The sequence below is a fragment of the Panthera leo genome, chromosome D3 (genome assembly GCF_018350215.1).
Source record: "Panthera leo isolate Ple1 chromosome D3, P.leo_Ple1_pat1.1, whole genome shotgun sequence".
Taxonomy (NCBI): Eukaryota; Metazoa; Chordata; class Mammalia; order Carnivora; family Felidae; genus Panthera; species Panthera leo.
This window is the reverse complement of record NC_056690.1, coordinates 6,791,030-6,809,798: the sequence shown is the minus strand read 5'-3', so window position 1 is coordinate 6,809,798 and position 18,769 is coordinate 6,791,030. Positions and strand designations below refer to the sequence as shown.

The 18,769-nt window shown below is 41.7% G+C and overlaps 1 protein-coding gene across 4 annotated transcripts in view; it reads left to right on the top strand.

Moving 5' to 3' along the window:
• Positions 1-18,769, top strand: part of CCDC62 (coiled-coil domain containing 62) — a 44,001-nt gene that overhangs the window by 21,831 nt on the left and 3,401 nt on the right. For all 4 annotated transcript variants that reach the window (XM_042910633.1, XM_042910635.1, XM_042910634.1 and 1 more), the window contains 2 exons: positions 2,794-2,950; positions 6,481-6,606. In XM_042910633.1, coding sequence (XP_042766567.1) covers positions 2,794-2,950; positions 6,481-6,606 — 283 coding nt within the window. The remainder of the gene's footprint in view (positions 1-2,793; positions 2,951-6,480; positions 6,607-18,769) is intronic.

The window sequence follows — 18,769 nt, the reverse complement described above, 5'->3', positions numbered from 1 at the left end:
TGCAAGAAAAATAATATTTGTACATAACAAGCTGAGAAAGGTTAATGTTTTTTTTAAGAGAAGAAAATGGATTAGTCATTAGCATAGGCTGCATTATTCAGGTTCATCTTATCGTTAGACTTGCTGAATCTTGGGGCGCCTGGGTGGCTCAGTTGGTTAAGCATCCAACTTCCGCTCAGGTCATGATCTTGCGGTTCCTGGGTACAAGCCCTGCATCAGGCTCTGTGCTGGCAGCTAAGAGCCTGCTTTGGATTCTCTGTGCCCCCCTCTATCTCTCTCTGTGCCCCTCCCCAGCTTGTGCTCTCTCCCTCAAAAATAGAGAAACATAAAAAAAAACTTGCAGAATCTTGTGGTTGAGGGGCGCTATAATAATGTCTGAAATTAAAAAAACTTTTTTGGGGGGAGGGGTAGGAGGGAGAGAGGGGGGAGAGAGAGAGAGAGAGGAGAGAGAGAGAATCCCAAGTAGACTCCATGCTCAGTATGGAGCCTGATGCAGGGCTTGATCCCATGACCCTGAGATACGACCTGTGCTGAAGTTGAGAGGTGGACCCTCCATCGACTGAGCCACCCAGGTGCCCCAATGTGTGCAATTAAAAAAATTTTTCAGTGTTTATTTATTTTTGAGAGAGAGAGAGAGACAGAGCATGAGCAGGTGAAGGGCAGAGAGAGAAGGAGACACACAATCTGAAGCAGGCTCTAGGCTCCGAACTGTCAGCACAGAGCCCAAAGTGGGGCTTGAACCCATGAACCATGAGATCATGACCTGAGCTGAAGTCAGACACTCAACCAACTGAGCCACCCAGGCACCCCTGCAATTTTTAAATAAAACCTAGCTCTTTGTTCTTAAATTACAGAAAGAATGAAGTTTCTATATTGAGAGCCTTATTTCAGTCATCACGCTGACTTTCATAGGACTTTATGGTTAAAATTTCTTTCTGATAATTTCATTATTTGGATTTTTCCTTGGCCCTTTTAGAAGCCTAAGTCATTTAAAAATCATACATGAGGTTCTGGGTGGCTCAGTAGTTAAGCATATGGCTCTTGACTTCAGCTCAGGTCGTGATCTTATGGTTCATGGGTTCAAGCCCCATGTCGGGCTCTGCCCTGGCAGTGTGGAGCCTGCTTGGGATTCTCTCTCTTCCTCCCTCTCTCTATCCCTCTGTCTGTCCCTCTCCCTCTTGTGTGCTCTGTCTCTCTCTCAAAATAAATAAACAAAAAAAATCATACAGATAGTTATTGTCTGTTGTGAAATTTTAAAGTAAAATGGTGGTGCCACTCAAAGTTATCTATTTGTATTTGTTTTTCACAGATTTTCTTTAAATAATTGCAAGTTATCAGTAGAGCACAACTGTGCATTTTCACTGCTGAGCGAAGAATGCACATAGGTTACGGGGAAAGTTTATGGTAGTTTTTTTTAATGTTTGTTGAGTGCATGGTTTAACAACATTATTTAAAAAAATTTTTTTAAGTTTATTTATTTATTTCGGGTGGAGGGAGAGAGAGCATGTGCGTGCACACAAAAGGGGAGGGGCAGAGAGAGGGAGAGCCAGAATCCCAAGCAGGCTGCGCACTGTCAGCATAGAGCCTAGTGTGAGGCTCGAACCCACAAACTGTGGGATCATGACCTGAGGCAAATCAAGAGTCGGACACTTACCCAATCAAGCCACCCAGGTGCCCCTTCTTTTTTTTTTTTTTTTTTGAGAGAGAGAGCGTGAGCAGGGGAGAGTGGCAGAGGGAGAGAGAATCCTATTTAGGCTCTGTGCTCAGCCCCTATGTTAGGTTTAAGAGCGCAGTGGACATATATGAAATTTAACGTAGGAAAGAAATTCAAATTTAAATTCGGAGTTTTCTTTCAAGACCCTTTTGACCTCCCTGGTTTGAAATACTTGACAGGACTCGTGCTGCCAGCAGGGGCGGTGCCCACACGTCACCTGACAAATGCGTGGCTAAACACAGAAGATAATTATGTTCTCCCTTAGAGTATAAGCACTTACTGTGTACGTACTTTATTATCGGGCTGAATGCTCCCGTTTGTTCCACCATCCCATGCCAGCCAGACCACGGGGGGGTTACCTGTGGAGGGAGAAGCCACGGGCAGCCTGCTCCTCTTCAGTTACAGGGCACGTGGGAGGAAGGGGTGCCAGCTTTTGCCTTTCATTCTGCTTTGAGCCCAAACTCTAATATCCTACCCCGAAGCTTGGCTACACGGCTCTGTTCTCCGATACCGACGGCCTGCAGAAGAATGAAGAGCCACACGGTGCTGTCCGACTCTCACAAAAGGGTTGGACTTTTAAAAACCATTAACAAAAATCAACTTCACAAACCAAAAACCCAAAATTTTCACGAGTTTAACCTGTGTTAATTTTTCCCCTCCCTTTTGGATGATTTTCCTTCTTTCTTTTCTCTTTTCTTTTCTTTTCTTTTTTCTCTTTTCTTTTCTTTTTTCTTTTCCTTCCCTTCCCTTCCCTTCCCTTCCCTTCCCTTCCCTTCCCTTCCCTTCCTTTCCTTTCCCTTCTCTTCTTTCTTTTTGGAAGGGGGATGGAAATTCCCTATTCTGTTGTTACCCTCTAAGAATTCTGTTTTAATTCTGACTGCAAAGGGTATGCATTAATTGATAATATTCTACTCAATTATTCTCTTCAAATCTCTAATGTTCTACTCAAACTTGAGCTTCTTCATTAAAAAGAAAAACAACTTTTTTCCTGTTGAGATAGTTTGAAGCGTAAGAGTATTGGTGACGCATGTTTGCTACCACTTTAAGATGTCTGTCCCGTTTGGTTTTATTGTTTGTAGTGAGCTGTTTGCCATCCAGCATTCCCACTGTTTGGGTGCTTCAAAAGCTGCGGCACGAGAGGATGAGAGATTGATAGAGACAGGGCCCTCTTCTGATACAAAGAACTCACCTAAGATTTTGTTATTCAACAAAGAGGCACCATTGTCCAATGAGAAGGTTTGTATTCTGCTTAGAGATACCCAACTCATTCAAGCAAGACTTCTCCCCAGCATGCTTTTAATTTTCCTGTAGTACTGTGGTTCGTGTGCTTAATTTTGGTCATTCTTCAGGGTTTTTTTTTGTTGTTTTTTTTTTCCTAAACTATGGGACTTTAATTATATCATTTAACTGAAGTCACAGTTACTCACCTTCTATTTCCTTTAAATATTATTCTATAGGGGTGCCTCGGTGGCTCAGTTGGTTAAGTGTATGACTCTTGGTTTCGGCTCAGGTCATGATCTCACCGTTCATGAGTTCAAGCCCCACAACAGACTCATGCCGACAGTGTGGAGCCTGCTTGGGATTTTCTCTCTCTCTCTCTGTCTCTCTGTCTCGTCTCTCTCTGCTCCTCCCCACGCTCACACATGTGCTCTCTCTCTCGCTCTCTCTCAAAATAAATTTTAAAAAACATAAAAAATAAATGTTATTCTATAGAGTTAACTCCAGGCCAGATGTCCCTCAGGCCCTCCTGGTGACTGATAGATACATACATATTACATATATATGTGCATACACATATTTTAAATACAACAAAAAAGACCGTAACAAGCAATTGTGCACCTACATTCACATTTAACATGCTTACCTTTGTCACATTTGTTTTATTTTTCTTGTTCAAGAAATGAAATACTACAGATAAAGCGTGGGTCCCACGTGCCTTCTCCCCTCACCCACTCCCCCCACCAGTTACCCACTATCCTGAAGTTGCATTCATGCTTTTTCTTATGCTTTTACTATTTAAAAACATATATTTAAACATTACATAATGTTTTGTGTGTATTTAAAATGTGCGTAAGTGGTAAAAGACTGTCTCTATCCTTTTGCGATGATTTTTCCAACTGTGTGAATATTTTGTGACATTTATCCATGCCGATACTTGGAGACTTAGTCCCTTCATTTTGACTGCTGATCAATATGTAGTCTATTGATTGAATAAGTCAGTTTGTTCATGCCCCTCCTGACGGTCAGTGAGGTTGTTACTGCACTGTCACTGTCACACATGAGCCGGTGCCTTCACCATAAATGGGATCCGCATTACAGCTCTGTCAGAGTGAAAATAAGTTGAAGTGAACTTAATTACTTCTGGCTTTACTTGGGGGAGAGAACAGGCTATGAAACTGATCTGGGTTCACGTCCTCGTTTTGCTTTGTCTTAGCTCAATGACCTCAGTAAAGTTACTTACTTTCTTTGAGCCTCAGTTTCTTCATTTGCAAATATGCAATAATAACATTACACTTGCTTGGTCTAAATGAGCTATTTTAGGGCCTGGCCCCTAATGGGTATTTGATGGGTGTTCTCTTTGTTAAAACTTGACCATACTAAGTGTTGACTAGAATCTGGAGCAACCGGGACTTTCATTCACTGGCGGTGGGAAAAGAAAATTCACTTTGAAGAGCACTTGGGTAGTTTCTTAAAAAATTAAATATACACGTACCATATGACCCAGCTATTCCACTAGAGAAATGGAAACACGTCCATACAAAGACTTGCACGTGAATACTCAAGCAGCTTTATTTGTATTAACTGAAAAACTGGAAACAACCCAAATATACATCAGTAGGTAAATAGACAAAATGATGCCCGCATGCAGTGAGGTACTTCTCAGGAGTACAGAGGCATAAACTACTTACGATACACAGCACAGGTGAATCTCAAGATGATTATGCTGAGCGAAAGATGCCACATAGACAAAAATATGAATGTGTTTATATAAAATTCCAGAAAAGGCAAACTAGTCTCTGGTGACAGAAGACAGATCAGTGTTGGCTGGGAATGGGTGGACCGACTCCAGCAGGAATTCCCAGGGGGCATAGGTTTGCTTCCCTGTCCATTGTGGGTGTGGTGTCAGGGCTGTGTACATAGGTAAAGCTCAGCATATCATGTAGCTTAATTGCATAGTTTTTTAAAACATTTATTTTTGAGACAGAGACAGAACGCGAGTGGGGGAGGGGCAGGGAGAAAGGGAGACCGAATCCGAAGCAGGCTTCAGGCTCTGAGCTGTCAGCACAGAGCCCAATGCAGGGCTTGAACTCACAAGCCACAAGATTATGACCTGCGCTGAAGTCGGACGCCCAACCGACCGAACCACCTAGATACCCCAACTTAATTGTGTAGTTAATTATATGTTGATTATACCTCAAAGCTGTTAATTTTTCAACATTTGTTTAAATGTTTATTTTTGAGATAGAAACAGCACAAGTAGGGGAGAGGCAGAGAGAGACGGAGACACAGAATCCGAAGCAGGCTCCAGGCTCTGAGCTGTCAGCACAGAGCCCAACGCAGGGCTTCAACTCATGAGATCATGACCTGAGCTGAAGTCAGACACTTAACCGACTGAGGCCCCAGGTGCCCCTCAGAGATGTTAATTTTTTTAAAGCTGTTAGTATGAGAGGAAATATTAGTTACTACCTTTTCAGTTCTTGTAAACCTTTTTTCAGGGTTGGTACCTATTGTTTGAGGCAGTATATATATATTACATGCTTATGTTGTCCATATATATGTATACATTTGTGTGTGTGTGTGTATGTGTGTGCACGCGCACCTGCTCACACACACAGACATATTCACTCAGCAGGTATTTATTAAATGTCTTCTAAATCCAGGTCAGTAGTGATCATCTTTGTTCCTAGAACATTAGACTTCACTTTTCTTAGCAAAAAAATAGTCTAGGTACTTTCAAGAGTGGTTGTCATGCTAAAACTTTAGATCCCAAAGTTGAAAATTAAACAAGAACAAATTAAGGCACATATCCACATATTTTTATATTATTTGTTTAAAAATTTTTAACGTTTATTTATTTTTGAGAGAGAGAGAGAGACTGAGCACCAGCAGGGGAGGGGCAGACAGAGAGGGAGACACAGAATCTGAAGCAGGCTCCAGGCTCTCAGCTGTAAGCACAGATCCCGACTCGGGGCTCAAACTCACAAACAGTGAGATCATGACCTGAGCTCGTACGCTTAACTGACTGAGCCACCCAGGTGCCCCTTAAAAGCTTACAAGCGTTTAATGTTAAAATTACATTTTGCAAGTATTTTGACATACTAATTAGCATGGTAATTATGACTTTGGAAAGTTAATTTAGGAGAGTTAAACAATGCCTAGGATTTTTGTTTTTTTAAAGATTTTATCTTTAAGTAATCTCTACACCCAGTGTGGGGCTCGAACTTACAACCCCAAGATCAAGAGTTGCACGCTCTACCTACTGAGACAGCCAGGGGCCCCAGCCTAGGATTCTTTTTATCGCATGGATGTTACTTAATTAGTTGTAAGGTCTGTTGAAGTCAAATTATTTAGCAAAGTAGGTTCTAAGAAATAAATGGAGTTTGGTTCTTATAGTATTTCATGTCCAGCTTTGATATGTAATGCCTAAAGTCAAAGAAACATTAGTGGGCGGTTAACATTTGTGTTTATCACACTGTGCTTGTAAACACAAACGTCTCAAAACGCTTCTTGATCTCTTGAATGCGTACGTTGTGTTGTCTTCCCAGGCCGACTTTTCGCCCACAAGCAAGCTCCAGCGTTTGCTGGCAGAGTCTCGGCAGATGGTTACGGACCTGGAGTTGAGCACTCTGCTCCCCGTCAGCTCTGAGAGTTTCAGCAGCAGTGCCAACAAGGTATGTGGTTACTTTTCCTTTGACCCCCTCTGTGTATCCGAATACTCCACTGAGTACTCTCGCGCAGACGTCACTGGTCGGGCATCCCTTTCTGCTACAAGGAAAGTTCCTGTATGTCTCTGAGACAGAGAGGTAGCACACTGGCTTCGAGGACGAGGGAAAATTCACACAGAAAAGTCACTGTGCCCCAACTTCCTCTTTCTAATTACCTGGGCGTATGAATATAAATCCTTGGGATATAAGATTATATATTTTACTATAGAAAACTTCAAATACAGAAGTAGGGAGAATATTAAAATCACAGGCCTTCAACGTTCTGCCATTTTTGTTTTATCTTCCCCTATCCATACATGTTTTCTTAGCATTTTGAAGCAAATCCTAGACATCATATCATGTCACTCATAAAAACTTCATTATGTGGGGTACCTGGGTGGCTCAGTCGGTTAAGCGTCCGACTTCGGCTCAGGTCATGATCACGGTTCATGAGTTCGAGCCCCGCATTGGGCTCTCTGCCGTCAGCGCAGAGCCTGCTTCGGATCCTTTGTCTACCTCTCTCTCTGCCCCTACCCCACTTGCACTCTCCCTCTATCTCAAAAGTAAATGAACATTAAAAACAACAACAACAACAACAAGAGAAAACAAACAAAAATGATAACTCAGGGACACCTGGGTGGCTCAGTTGGTTAGGCATCCAACTTCGGCTCAGGTCATGATCTCACAGTTTGTGGGTTCAAGTCCTGCATCAGGCTGTGTCCTGACAGCTCAGAGCCTGGAGCCTTCTTTGGATTCTGTGTCTCCCTCTTTCTCTGGCCCTCTCCCGCTGTATCTTTCTCTCTCTTTCAAAAATAAACATTAGGGGCGCCTGGGTGGCGCAGTCGGTTAAGCGTCCGACTTCAGCCAGGTCACGATCTCGCGGTCCGTGAGTTTGAGCCCCGTGTCGGGCTCTGGGCTGATGGCTCGGAGCCTGGAGCCTGTTTCCGATTCTGTGTCTCCCTCTCTCTCTGCCCCTCCCCCGTTCATGCTCTGTCTCTCTCTGTCCCAAAAATAAATAAAAAACGTTGAAAAAAAAAATTTAAAAAAAAAATAAAAAAAAAAACAAAAATAAACATTAAAAAAATTTTTTAAAAACTTTATTATGTATCTTTCACAGATAAGGATTTAAAAAAAATAGTTTTAACACTGTCATACCCAGCCAAGTTAACAATAACTTGTTAATATCAACCTAATGACTAGACCATGTTAAGTTTTCCCCATTAATCTAAAAAATGCCCTTTCACTCTTTATTTAAATCAACCAAGGTCCATACTTGGCATTTGGATATATCCTTTAAAGTCTCTCTTGGGGCGCCTGGGTGGCTCAGTCGGTTAGGAGTCCGACTTCAGCCCAGGTCACGATCTTGCGGTCCGTGAGTTTGAGCCCCGCGTCGGGCTCTGGGCTGATGGCTCAGAGCCTGGAGCCTGCTTCCGATTCTGTGTCTCCCTCTCTCTCTGCCCCTCCCCCGTTCATGCTCTGTCTCAAAAATAAATAGACGTTAAAAAAAAAAAGATTAAAAAAAAAAGTCTGTCTTAAGGGGCATCTGGCTGGTTCAGTCAAAAGAGCACACTACTCCTGATCTCAGGCTCATGAGTTCGAGCCCCACATTGGGTGTAGAGTTTACTAAATAATAAATAAATAAATAAATAAATAAATAAATAAATAAATAAATAGAAATAAAGTCTCAATCACTGGCAGGTCCTTCACCATCTTCCTTCCTCCCTTTTCTTCTTCCTCTTTCTTCTTCTCCTTCTCCCTTTGTTTTTTTTTTTTTTTTTTTTTTTTTTTCTTGCCATTTAGTTGTGGAAGAAACACTGGGTGATTTGTCCTGTAGAATTTCTAGCATTCTGGATCTTGCTGATTGTCCTCATTGTTATTTAACACATTCCTGTGTCCTCCATGATTCCTAAGAACTGGTATTTAGATCTAGTGACTTGGTTAGACTTGGGATCAATTTGGTGTTTTCCTTTTGGCATCACTGCCTCACTGGCGATGCTGCCTGCTGCCTACTCCATCGCATCAGGAGGACCCGGATCTCTGGTTGTGCCACCTGTGGATGTAAAGGTTCATTGGAAGTTCAAGAGTTGGTCAGCCCGAGCTTTTATATTTATAAAGTTCACTTAATGATTTTAGCATTCTTTGATTACTGTTACTTAGAGCTATTATTTCATTAGCAATTGCAACATACTCATTCTAAATCTGTCATTCTTTTGGGGGAGTGTTTTACATGTTAATTTTAACTGCTTTTTCTGAGCCCGGTAACATTTCAGTAGCAGTGATGTAAGTTGGTTTGTGGATTTTATAGCCTTAATATAAATAGTGAAAAGAGCATTGAACTTGAAATCAGGATACTGGGGTTCCAGTTTCCTAATCTGTAAAATAAGAGCTTAGAACTGAGGCTTTAAATTTAAGATTCCAGGTACATTACTTGGGTGTGCTGTGTGCATAAAGATATATGAAAGCCACGGAGTTAAACTTCTTTGTGTCCCTGACCAAAAAACTAAAATAAAAAAAGGTCTGTACGAACACTGAAATACTTCTTTTAAAATCGGTTTTGTACGAGGTAAAAGATCTATACGCTGAAAACCATAGAAAGATTATGAAAGAAACTGAAGAAGACACAAAGAAATGAAAAAATATTCCATGCTTATGGATTGGAAGAACAAATATTGTTAAAATGTTGATACTACCCTAAGCATCTACACATTCAACGCAATCCCTATCAAAATGATACCAGCATTCTTCACAGAGTTAGAACAAACAATCCTAAAATTTGCATGGCACCACAAATGACCCTGAATAGCTAAAGCAATGTTGGAAAAGAAAACCAAAGCTGGAGGCATCACAATTCTGGACTTCAAGATGTATTACAAAGCTGTACTCATCAAGACACTATGGTACTGGCACAAAAACAGAGACATAGATCAATGGAAAAGAATAGAGAACCCAGAAATGGACCCATAAATATATGGCCAACTAGTCTTCGACAAAGCAGGAAAGAGTATCTAATGGAAGAAAGACAGTCTCTTTAGCAAATGGTGCTGGGAGAACTGGACAGCAACATGCAAAAGAATGAAACTGGCACCAAGAACCATAAAATATCTAGGAATAAACCTAACCAAAGAGGCGAAAAATCTACACACTGAAAACCATAGAAAGCTTATGAAAGAAATTAAAGAAGACACACAAAAAATGGAAAAATATTCCATGCTCATGGATTGGAAGAACTTATATTGTTAAAATGTCAATACTGCCCAAAGCAATCTACATATTCAACGCAATCCCTATCAAAATAACATCGTCATTCTTCACAGAGCTAGAACAAACAATCCTAAAATTTTTATGGAACCAGAAAAGACTCCGAATAACCAAAGCAATCTTGAAAAAGATAACTGAAGCTGGAGGCATCACAATCCTGGACTTCAAGCTATACTCCAAAGCTGTCATCATCAAGACAGTATGGTACTGGTGCAAAAACAGACACTCAGATCAATGGAACAGAATAGAGAACCCAGAAATGGACCTACAAATGTATGGCCAACTAATCTTTGACAAAGCAGGAAAGACTATCCAACGGAATAAAGACAGTCTCTTTAGCAAGTGGTGCTGGGAAAACTGGGCAGCGACATGCAGAAGAATGAACCTGAACCACTTTCTTACACCATACACAAAAATAAACTCAAAATGGATGAAATACCTAAATGTAGACAGGAAACCATCAAAATCTTATAGGAGAAAATAGGCAGCAACCTCTTTGATTTAGGCCACAGCAACTTCTTACTTGACATGTCTCCAGAGGCAAGAGAAATAAAAGCAAAAATGGCCTCACTTCTGCACAGCAAAGGAAACCATCAACAAAACTAAAAGGCAACCGACAGAGGGGCGCCTGGGTGGCTCGGTTGGTTAAGTTTCTGACTTCCGCTCAGGTCATGATCTTGTGGTTTGTGAGTTTGACCCCTGCATCCGGCTCTTTGCTGTAAGCACAGAGCCTGCTTTGGATCCCTCCCCTGCCCTGTCCTTCTTTTTCTCTTTCAAAAATAAATAAACATTTAAAAAAAAAATAGGCAACCGATGGAATGGGAGAAGATATTTGCAAATGACATAATGGATAAGGGTTAGTATCCAAAATCTATAAAGAAGCCACCAAACTCAATACCCCAAAAACTAATCCAGTGAAGAAATGGGCAGAAGACATGAATAGACACTTTTCCAAAGAAGACATCCGGATGGCTAACAGACACATGAAAAGATGCTCAACATCACTCATCATCATGGAAATACAAATCAAAACTACAATGACATACATCCTCACACCTGTCAGAGTGGCTAAAATTAACAATTCAGGAAACAACAGATGTTGGTGAGGAACCTTTTGCACTGTTGGTGGGAATGCAAACTGGTGCAGCCACTCTGGAAAACAGTATGAAGGTTCCTCAGAAAATTAAAAATAGAACTACCGTACAACTCAGCAACTGCACTACTAGGATTTTATCCAAAGTATACAAAAGTATATAAAAATGCTGATTTGAAGGGGCACATGCACCCCAATGTTTATAGCAGCGCTATCAACAATAGCCAAATTATTTATGGAAAGAGCCCAAATATCCATTGACTGATGAATGGATAAAGAAGATGTGGTATGTATACACACACACACACACACACACACACACGTGCGTGCGCGCAAGCGCGTGATGGAATATTACTTGGCAATGAAAAAGAATGAAATCCTGCCATTTACAACAATGTGGATGGAAATGGAGGGCATTATGCCAAGTGAAATAAGTCAGAAAAAGACGTATCATATGATTTTGCTCATACGTAGAATTTGAGAAACTCAACAGATGAACATAGCAGAAGGGAACATAGCAGAAGGAAAGGAAAAATAAGATAAAACAGAGGGAGGCAAACCATAAGAGACTCCTAAATACAGAGAACAAACTGAGGGCTGCTGGAAGGTGTGGGGGATGGGTTAAATGGGTGAGGGGCATGAAGGAGGGCACTTTTCGGGATGAGCACTGGGTATTACATGTAAGAGATGAATTATTGGATTCTACTCCTTAGCCAACTGAGCCACCCAGGCGCCCCTCACTGGATTCTACTCCTGAAGCCAAGACTATCCTGTATGTTAACTAACTTGAATTTAAAAAATGAAATAAAATAAGATCAACTTTGTAGACTTTAATGCCTAAGTACTTACTCCTTAATGAAAGCCAACACAGATCGTTAGTTCAGTAAGTTTAGATAAATGTGTATACACTCATTTAACCAATATCCCAGTCAAGATATAGAACATTTCCATCACCCCAGAAAGTTCCCTCATGTTCTTTGGCGTGGACTCCCCCTTTCCCCTACTCCAGGGAGCTACTGCTCTGATTTTGATCATGGAAGAATAGTTGGCCTATTCTAGAACTTCGTATAAATGCAGTCATATGGTATGTACTCTTTGTCTAGCTTCTTCCAATAGAACTATTTTGAGATTTGTCCATGTTGTTGTGTATACTGGTACTTCACTCCTTTTTATTGCCGATCAGTATTCCATTGTATGACGAGACCACAGTTTGTTTATTCACCTGTTGATGGGACACGTGGGTTGTTTGCAGTTTGGGGCTATTACGAATAAAGCTGCTATGAACATTTTTTATATAAACCTTTTGTAAAATGGAAATATGTTTTTATTTCTCTAAGGAAAATACCTAGAAATAGAATCACTAGTTATAGGACAGGTGCATGCTTAACTTTTTAATAAACTGCCAAAGTGTTTTTCAGGGTGGTTTGTACCATTTGCATCCCTGCCAGCAGTGTATGAACATCCCAGGTGCTCCACATCCTCACCAGTGCTTGGTTTTGTCAGTTTGATTTGATTTGATTTTTTTTTTAATGTTTATCTATTTTTGAGACAGAGAGAGAGACAGAGCATGAATGGGGGAGGGGCAGAGAGAGAGGGAGACACAGAATCGGAAGCAGGCTCCAGGCTCTGAGCCATCAGCCCAGAGCCCGACGCGGGGCTCGAACTCACGGACCGCGAGATCGTGACCTGAGCCGAAGTCGGACGCCCAACCGACTGAGCCACCCAGGCCCCCCTTGTCAGTTTGATTTTAGCCATCCTGATAAATGTGAAGTGGCATCTGGTTGCCATTTATTATTTCGTTGTTGTTTTTTGACAGAGCGTGAGTGGGGGAGGGGCAGACAGAGGATCTGAAGCGGGCTCCCCGATGACAGCAGAGAGCCCAGTGTGGGGCAGGGGCCCCGGAACTCACAATGGACTGAGCCACCCAGGTGCCCTCATGTGGTTGCCATTTAATTTCCATTTCCCTGATAACCTAATGATGTGCATCTTTTTGTGTGCTTATTGGCTCTTTTTATACTTTTGTGAAGTGTCTGTTCAAGTCTTTTGCCCATTTTAAGTTTGAGTTGTTTCCTTTATTATATTCAGTTGTAAGCGTTCTTAATATACTCTGCACACAAGGCCTCTGTCTTTTGTCAGATATGTTGCAAATATTTTCTCCCACTTTGTGGTTTGCCTTTTTATTTTAAGTGTCTTTTGAAGAGCAGAAATATAAAATGTTGATGAAGTCCAGTTTATCAAATTTTTTTTAAGTGGCAGTTTTTGTGTCCTGAGAAATCTGCCTCAAGGTTGTAAATATTGTCTCCTCCTGAAAGTTCTAAGGTTCTGTTTAGGTCTATGGTTTATCTCAATTTAATTTTTGCAGATGGTATGAAGTGAGGATCTGGTTCATTTTTCTTCACATAGGTATCCAGTTCCAGCACCATTTGGTGAAAAGACTGCCCTTCCCAGTTGAATTACTTTTGGCAACTCTGTTGAAACTCAGTTGACCGTATATGCAAGGGTCTGTTTTTGGAGTCTCCTATCAGTTCTGTTGATCTGGTAGCTCTCCTTATGCCACGCTGTATTGATTATATAACTCTGTAGAGGGTCTTGAAATCAGGTAGGATACATGCTCTACTTCTTTTTTTGCAAAATTGCTTTGTCTACTCTAGATCTCTTGCAGGTCCATAGGAGTTGTAGAGTCAGCTTGTCAATTTTTACAAAGATACAGTTGGATATTGTGATTTCACTGAATTTATAGATCACTTGGGGAAGAATTGACATTTGTGAACAGAGTATATCTCCATATAGTTTGTTTGTTTGTTTGTTTGTTTGTTTATAGACCTAAATAAAAGGCCTTCCTTCATTTCTCTTATTTTGTAGTTTTCATAGGCGTCTTGCTTTTGTTAAATGTATTGCTAATATTTTGTTTATTGCTGCTATTATACATGGCACTTTAAATTTCACTAATTGCTGATGGCACAAAGAACTGCAGTCGACTTTTGTACATTGCCCCTATCTAAATTCACCTATGCTGGTAGGTTTTCTATAGGTGGTTAGGGATTTCTACATGGACAGTCATGTCATTTGTGAACAAAGAATATCTTTTTCTGATCTGTATGCCCTATGTCTTTTTCTTACCTTATTGCTCTGGCTAAGACCTCCAGATCAGTGTTGGACAGAAAAGTGAGGGCAGATGTCCTTGCCTTGTTCCATGAAATACTCTCTGGGGGCACTGCTTGCTTGGTTCCTCATCACATTGGTGTTTTGGTAGATTCAGAGTTCCATGGAGTGGTTTCCATGTGACACAGATGATCTGAAACTAAAACATTATCCATTTTATTTTAGTGCTTCTTTTTAAGGATTTTATTTATTTATTTATTTATTAAAAAAAATTTTTTTTAAACGTTTTTATTTATTTTTGAGACAGAGAGAGACAGAGCATGAACGGGGGAAGGGTCAGAGAGAGAGGGAGACACAGAATCTGAAACAGGCTCCAGGCTCTGAGCAGTCAGCACAGAGCCCGACGCGGGGCTCGAACTCACATACCGTGAGATCGTGACCTGAGCCGAAGTCAGACGCTTAACCGACTGAGCCACCCAGGCGCCCCTAAGGATTTTATTTTTAAGTAATCTCTACACCCAATATGGGGCTCAAACTCACAACCCCGAAACCAAGTCTCACACTTCACTATGAGACTACCAGGCACCCCAAGACCATTAACCATTTTAGAATCAACATGCTCATTGCCATGAGCTTCAACAGGTAGTTACAAAGATTGCCTGAAAGAATAATGGGCTCCAGGGCACCTGGGGGGCTCAGTCGGTTAAACGTCCAACTCTCGATTTCAGCTCAGGTTATGATCTCATAACCTTGAGTTCAAGCCCTGCCTCGGCTCTGTGCTCACAGCGCAGAGCCTGCTTGGGATATTCTCTCTCTCTCCTCTCTCTCTGTCCCTGTCCTGCTCATGCACGCTGTCTCTCTCAAAATAAACAAACATTAAAAAAAAGAAGAATGGGCTCCAAAAAAAGTGATTTTTAAAAGAATATCTACATGTATGCCACATAAGCTTTTCAAAGTAGAAACCTTAATGGACTTTGTGGTGTTTTCTGGGAAGAAAGATTTTTTTTCTTGACAGATTCTTTGAAGCATTAGTGAAGCAATTTATTTTACATTGGGGCAGAAAGTATTTTTAAGTATTCATAAGGGTTTTTTTAAACAGCTTTACTGAGATATAATGTATATACCATCACGTTCTTCTATGTGAAGTGTACAATCCAGTGGTTTTGGTGTATTTCACAAAGTATGCGACTGTCACCATAATCTAATTTTGAACATTTTCATCATCCCCAAAGAAAGCCCGTACCCATTAGCAGTCACTCCCCCTTCCCTCTCCCCTAGCCCCTGGCGGCTAATTATCGATCTCCTTTTTTTTCTCTATGGATTTGTTAGGCAGAGATTTTTAACCAGAGTTTGTTGAATAGAATTCAGGGGATCCATAAACTTTGATGTGAATAAAAAACACACATAAGCTTATTTTAATTAACCTCTGATTGAAATTTAGCACTTCCTTCAATTCTGGACATAGGAAACAAGTCATAGGAGTACATAATACCTATGACTTTGTTCCTAGTAGAGATCACAAATGGTTTCAGATCACATTACAGTCATTACAGGTATCTTGAGATACCCTTTATACTTAGCACTGGCTCAGAATTACAGAATATTAGGCCTGCTACTGGATCGTATCATTTAATCCTTTACTATAGAAAAGGGGCGCCTGGATTCCTGATCTTGGGGTTGTGAGTTCAAGCCCCATATTGGGCCTAGAGCTTACTTTAAAAGAAAAAAAAAAGAGTCTTGGGGCACCTGGCTGGCTCATTTGGAAGAACCTGAGACTCTTGATCTTGGGTTGTGAGTTTGAGCCCTTTGTTGGGTATAGACATTATTTAAATGAAACTTAAAAAATAAAGAGTGCATATATTTAAAAAAAATTTTAATGTTTATTTTAATTTTTGAGAGAGAGGGAGAGAGAGAGAGACAGAGCATGAGCAGGGGAGGGGCAGAGAGAGACGGAGACAGAATCTGAAGCAGGCTCCAGGCTCCGAGCTGTCAGCACAGAGCCCGATGTGGGGCTTGAACCCACAAACCACGAAATCATGACCTGAGCTGAAGTCAGACGCTTAACTGACTGAGCCACCCAGGCACCCCGGTAGGACAGTTTTTATACATGTTAAGTCGTTAAGAAATAGATAAGTCCTGTAAGCAATATGGCACTTTATCTTGAGAAAGACCTGAAGTTTGCGTGTGGAATTGGGTGTTGGGGAGGTGGCAGCTTATGATTCACTGGGATGAGGGAAGAAGGTACTTGGCTGGGAAGTTATAGCAGCAGATGTGGATGGGGTGGCTTTTAACACACACGGGGAAACTGGGGGAGGGCAGTGGGTGTTTGAGGGGTGCAGGTGTGTGTCTGTATTCCGGCATGCCATGGCTCAGGCAACTGGGCACAATTTACCTAGCGTTTCTCGTGGACAAAATTGCAGGTAAATAAATGCAAACTTCACATTAGGCCCAAATTGCTCCCTAATATATCGGCTGTGTTGGAACAAATTCATATTTTCAAAACAAGTGTTCGAGCAGAACTGTCTTTCAGTATAATCTACCTGGCCAACTCCTAGTCATTCTCATGGCCTCAGGCTCCTAACCTCTTCTGTAGGGTTGTTGTTTTTTTTTAAGTTTATTTATTTTGAGACAGAGAGAGTGAGTGAGCAGGCAAAGAGAGAAGGGGAGAGAGAGAGAGAGAGAGAGAGAGAGAGAGAGAGAGAGAGAGAGAGAATCCCAAGCAGGCTCCACACTGCCAGCATGGAGCCTGACGCGGGACTCGAACCCATGAACTGTGAGATCATGACCTGAGCCAAAACCAAGAGTCAGACGCTTAACCAACTGAGCCACGCAGGTGCCCCTCTCCTGGAGGGTTTTATGTCAAATTCCTATCTAAGATATAATCGATAGCTCCCTCGCTTTTGTCCTCATAGCAGGGCTTTGTATGTATGTGTCCATATATGTATCTCCATGAGAGCACAGGTCACAGTGCAGGATAGCAGATTACATACATGTCCTCCCCTCCTCTGTGAGCACCTCGGGAGCCCCTCATACTCATTTTGGCATTCCTAGTTGTAGCACACACAGTACCTGCTAGAGGACGCTCAGTAAATAAATACCTGGAATGGACATGATCAGAAAAAAGACAAAACAGGGGTGCGTGGGTGGCTCAGTCGGTCAAGCGTCTGACTTCGGCTCAGGTCATGATCTCACAGCTCATGAGTTCGAGCCCTGTGTCGGGCTCTGTGCTGACAGCTCAGAGCCTGGAGCCTGCTTCAGATTCTGTGTCCCCCTCTCTCTCTGCTCCTTCCCCACTTGTGCTGTCTCTCTCTCTCTCAAAAATAATAAATGTTAAAAAATTCAAAAAAAAGAAAGACAAAACAGTAACCTCAGCTAGAGAATGAAAAAAACGCTAAAGCCGCTTGAGGTTGGTGAAAACTTGGTTTAAGAGAATTTTGGAGCTAGAAAGACCTAGAAGAGGGTGTAATCTCAACCTTTCATCTTACAAGTGAGGAAAAGTGATTAATTCTCTCGCTTAACATTCCATAGCTAGAATCAGATAATCGTTTGGAATTAGTTGGAAAAAGTATTGCCTTCAGATGTAATAAATTTTCTGGAAGGTTATTAACGGAGTCTGGAAACATTAAAAAACAATGTAATTCACAGAAATATACTTGGCAACATGCTTTACAAATTCCATCCCTCTGGTCCTTGGAACTGGATAGTTATAGAAAAAAGCAAATGATTTGTAAAAATTCTTTTTTTTTAAATTAATTTTAGAGAATGTGTGAGCGGGGGAGAGGGCAGAGGGACAGAGAAAGAGAGAATCTTTTAAGTTTATTGATTTTGAGAGAGAGAGAATGGCAGAGAGAGAATCCCAAGTGGGCTCTGAGCTGGCAGCTTGGAGCCCGACTCAGAGCTCAACCCCCATGACCTGAGTGGAAATCAAGAGTCGGATGCCCAACTGACTGAGCCACCCAGGCTCCCCAATTTGTAAAAAGTCTTAATTTTTGCAATAAGGAAGCAGGGTAAAATTCTGAGCAGCCTGTCTGCGTCACCATTTTGGGGCATCTGTTGCAGAGAACAAGGGTCTTATTTCAAAGCCTTTTTCTCAAACACATTCTTAGACATTGCTGGGGGAGCACAAAGTGATTCAAACCTTCTGGTAGGGAACTTGGCACCATTTACTCAAAATTGCAGAACTGAGCCTTTGACACAGTAGTGTTGCTTTGGGAATCTCTCCTACCAGTACATCCACATGTGTATAAAGTGGCCTATGTACAAGTTTTACATTACAGCACTGCTTTTTTTTTTTTTTTTTAAAGTTCATTTATCTTGGGGCGCCTGGGTGGCTCAGTCGGTTGAGCGTCCAACCTCGGCTCAGGTCATGATCTCACTGTCCGTGAGTTCGAGCCCCGCGTCGGGCTCTGTGCCGACAGCTCCGAGCCTGGAGTCTGCTTCAGATTCTGTGTCTCCCTCTCTCTGACCCTCCCCCGCTCATGCTCTATCTCTCTCTGTCTCAAGAATAAATAAACATTAAAATAAAAAAAAAATTAAAGTTCATTTATTTTGAGAGAGAGAGTGCACACAAGCAGGAGAGGGGCAAGGAAAGAGGGAGAGAGAGAGAATCCCAAGCAGGCTCTGCACTGTCGGCACAGAGCCTGGCACGGAGCCCCCCTCGGGGCTCGAACCCGTGCA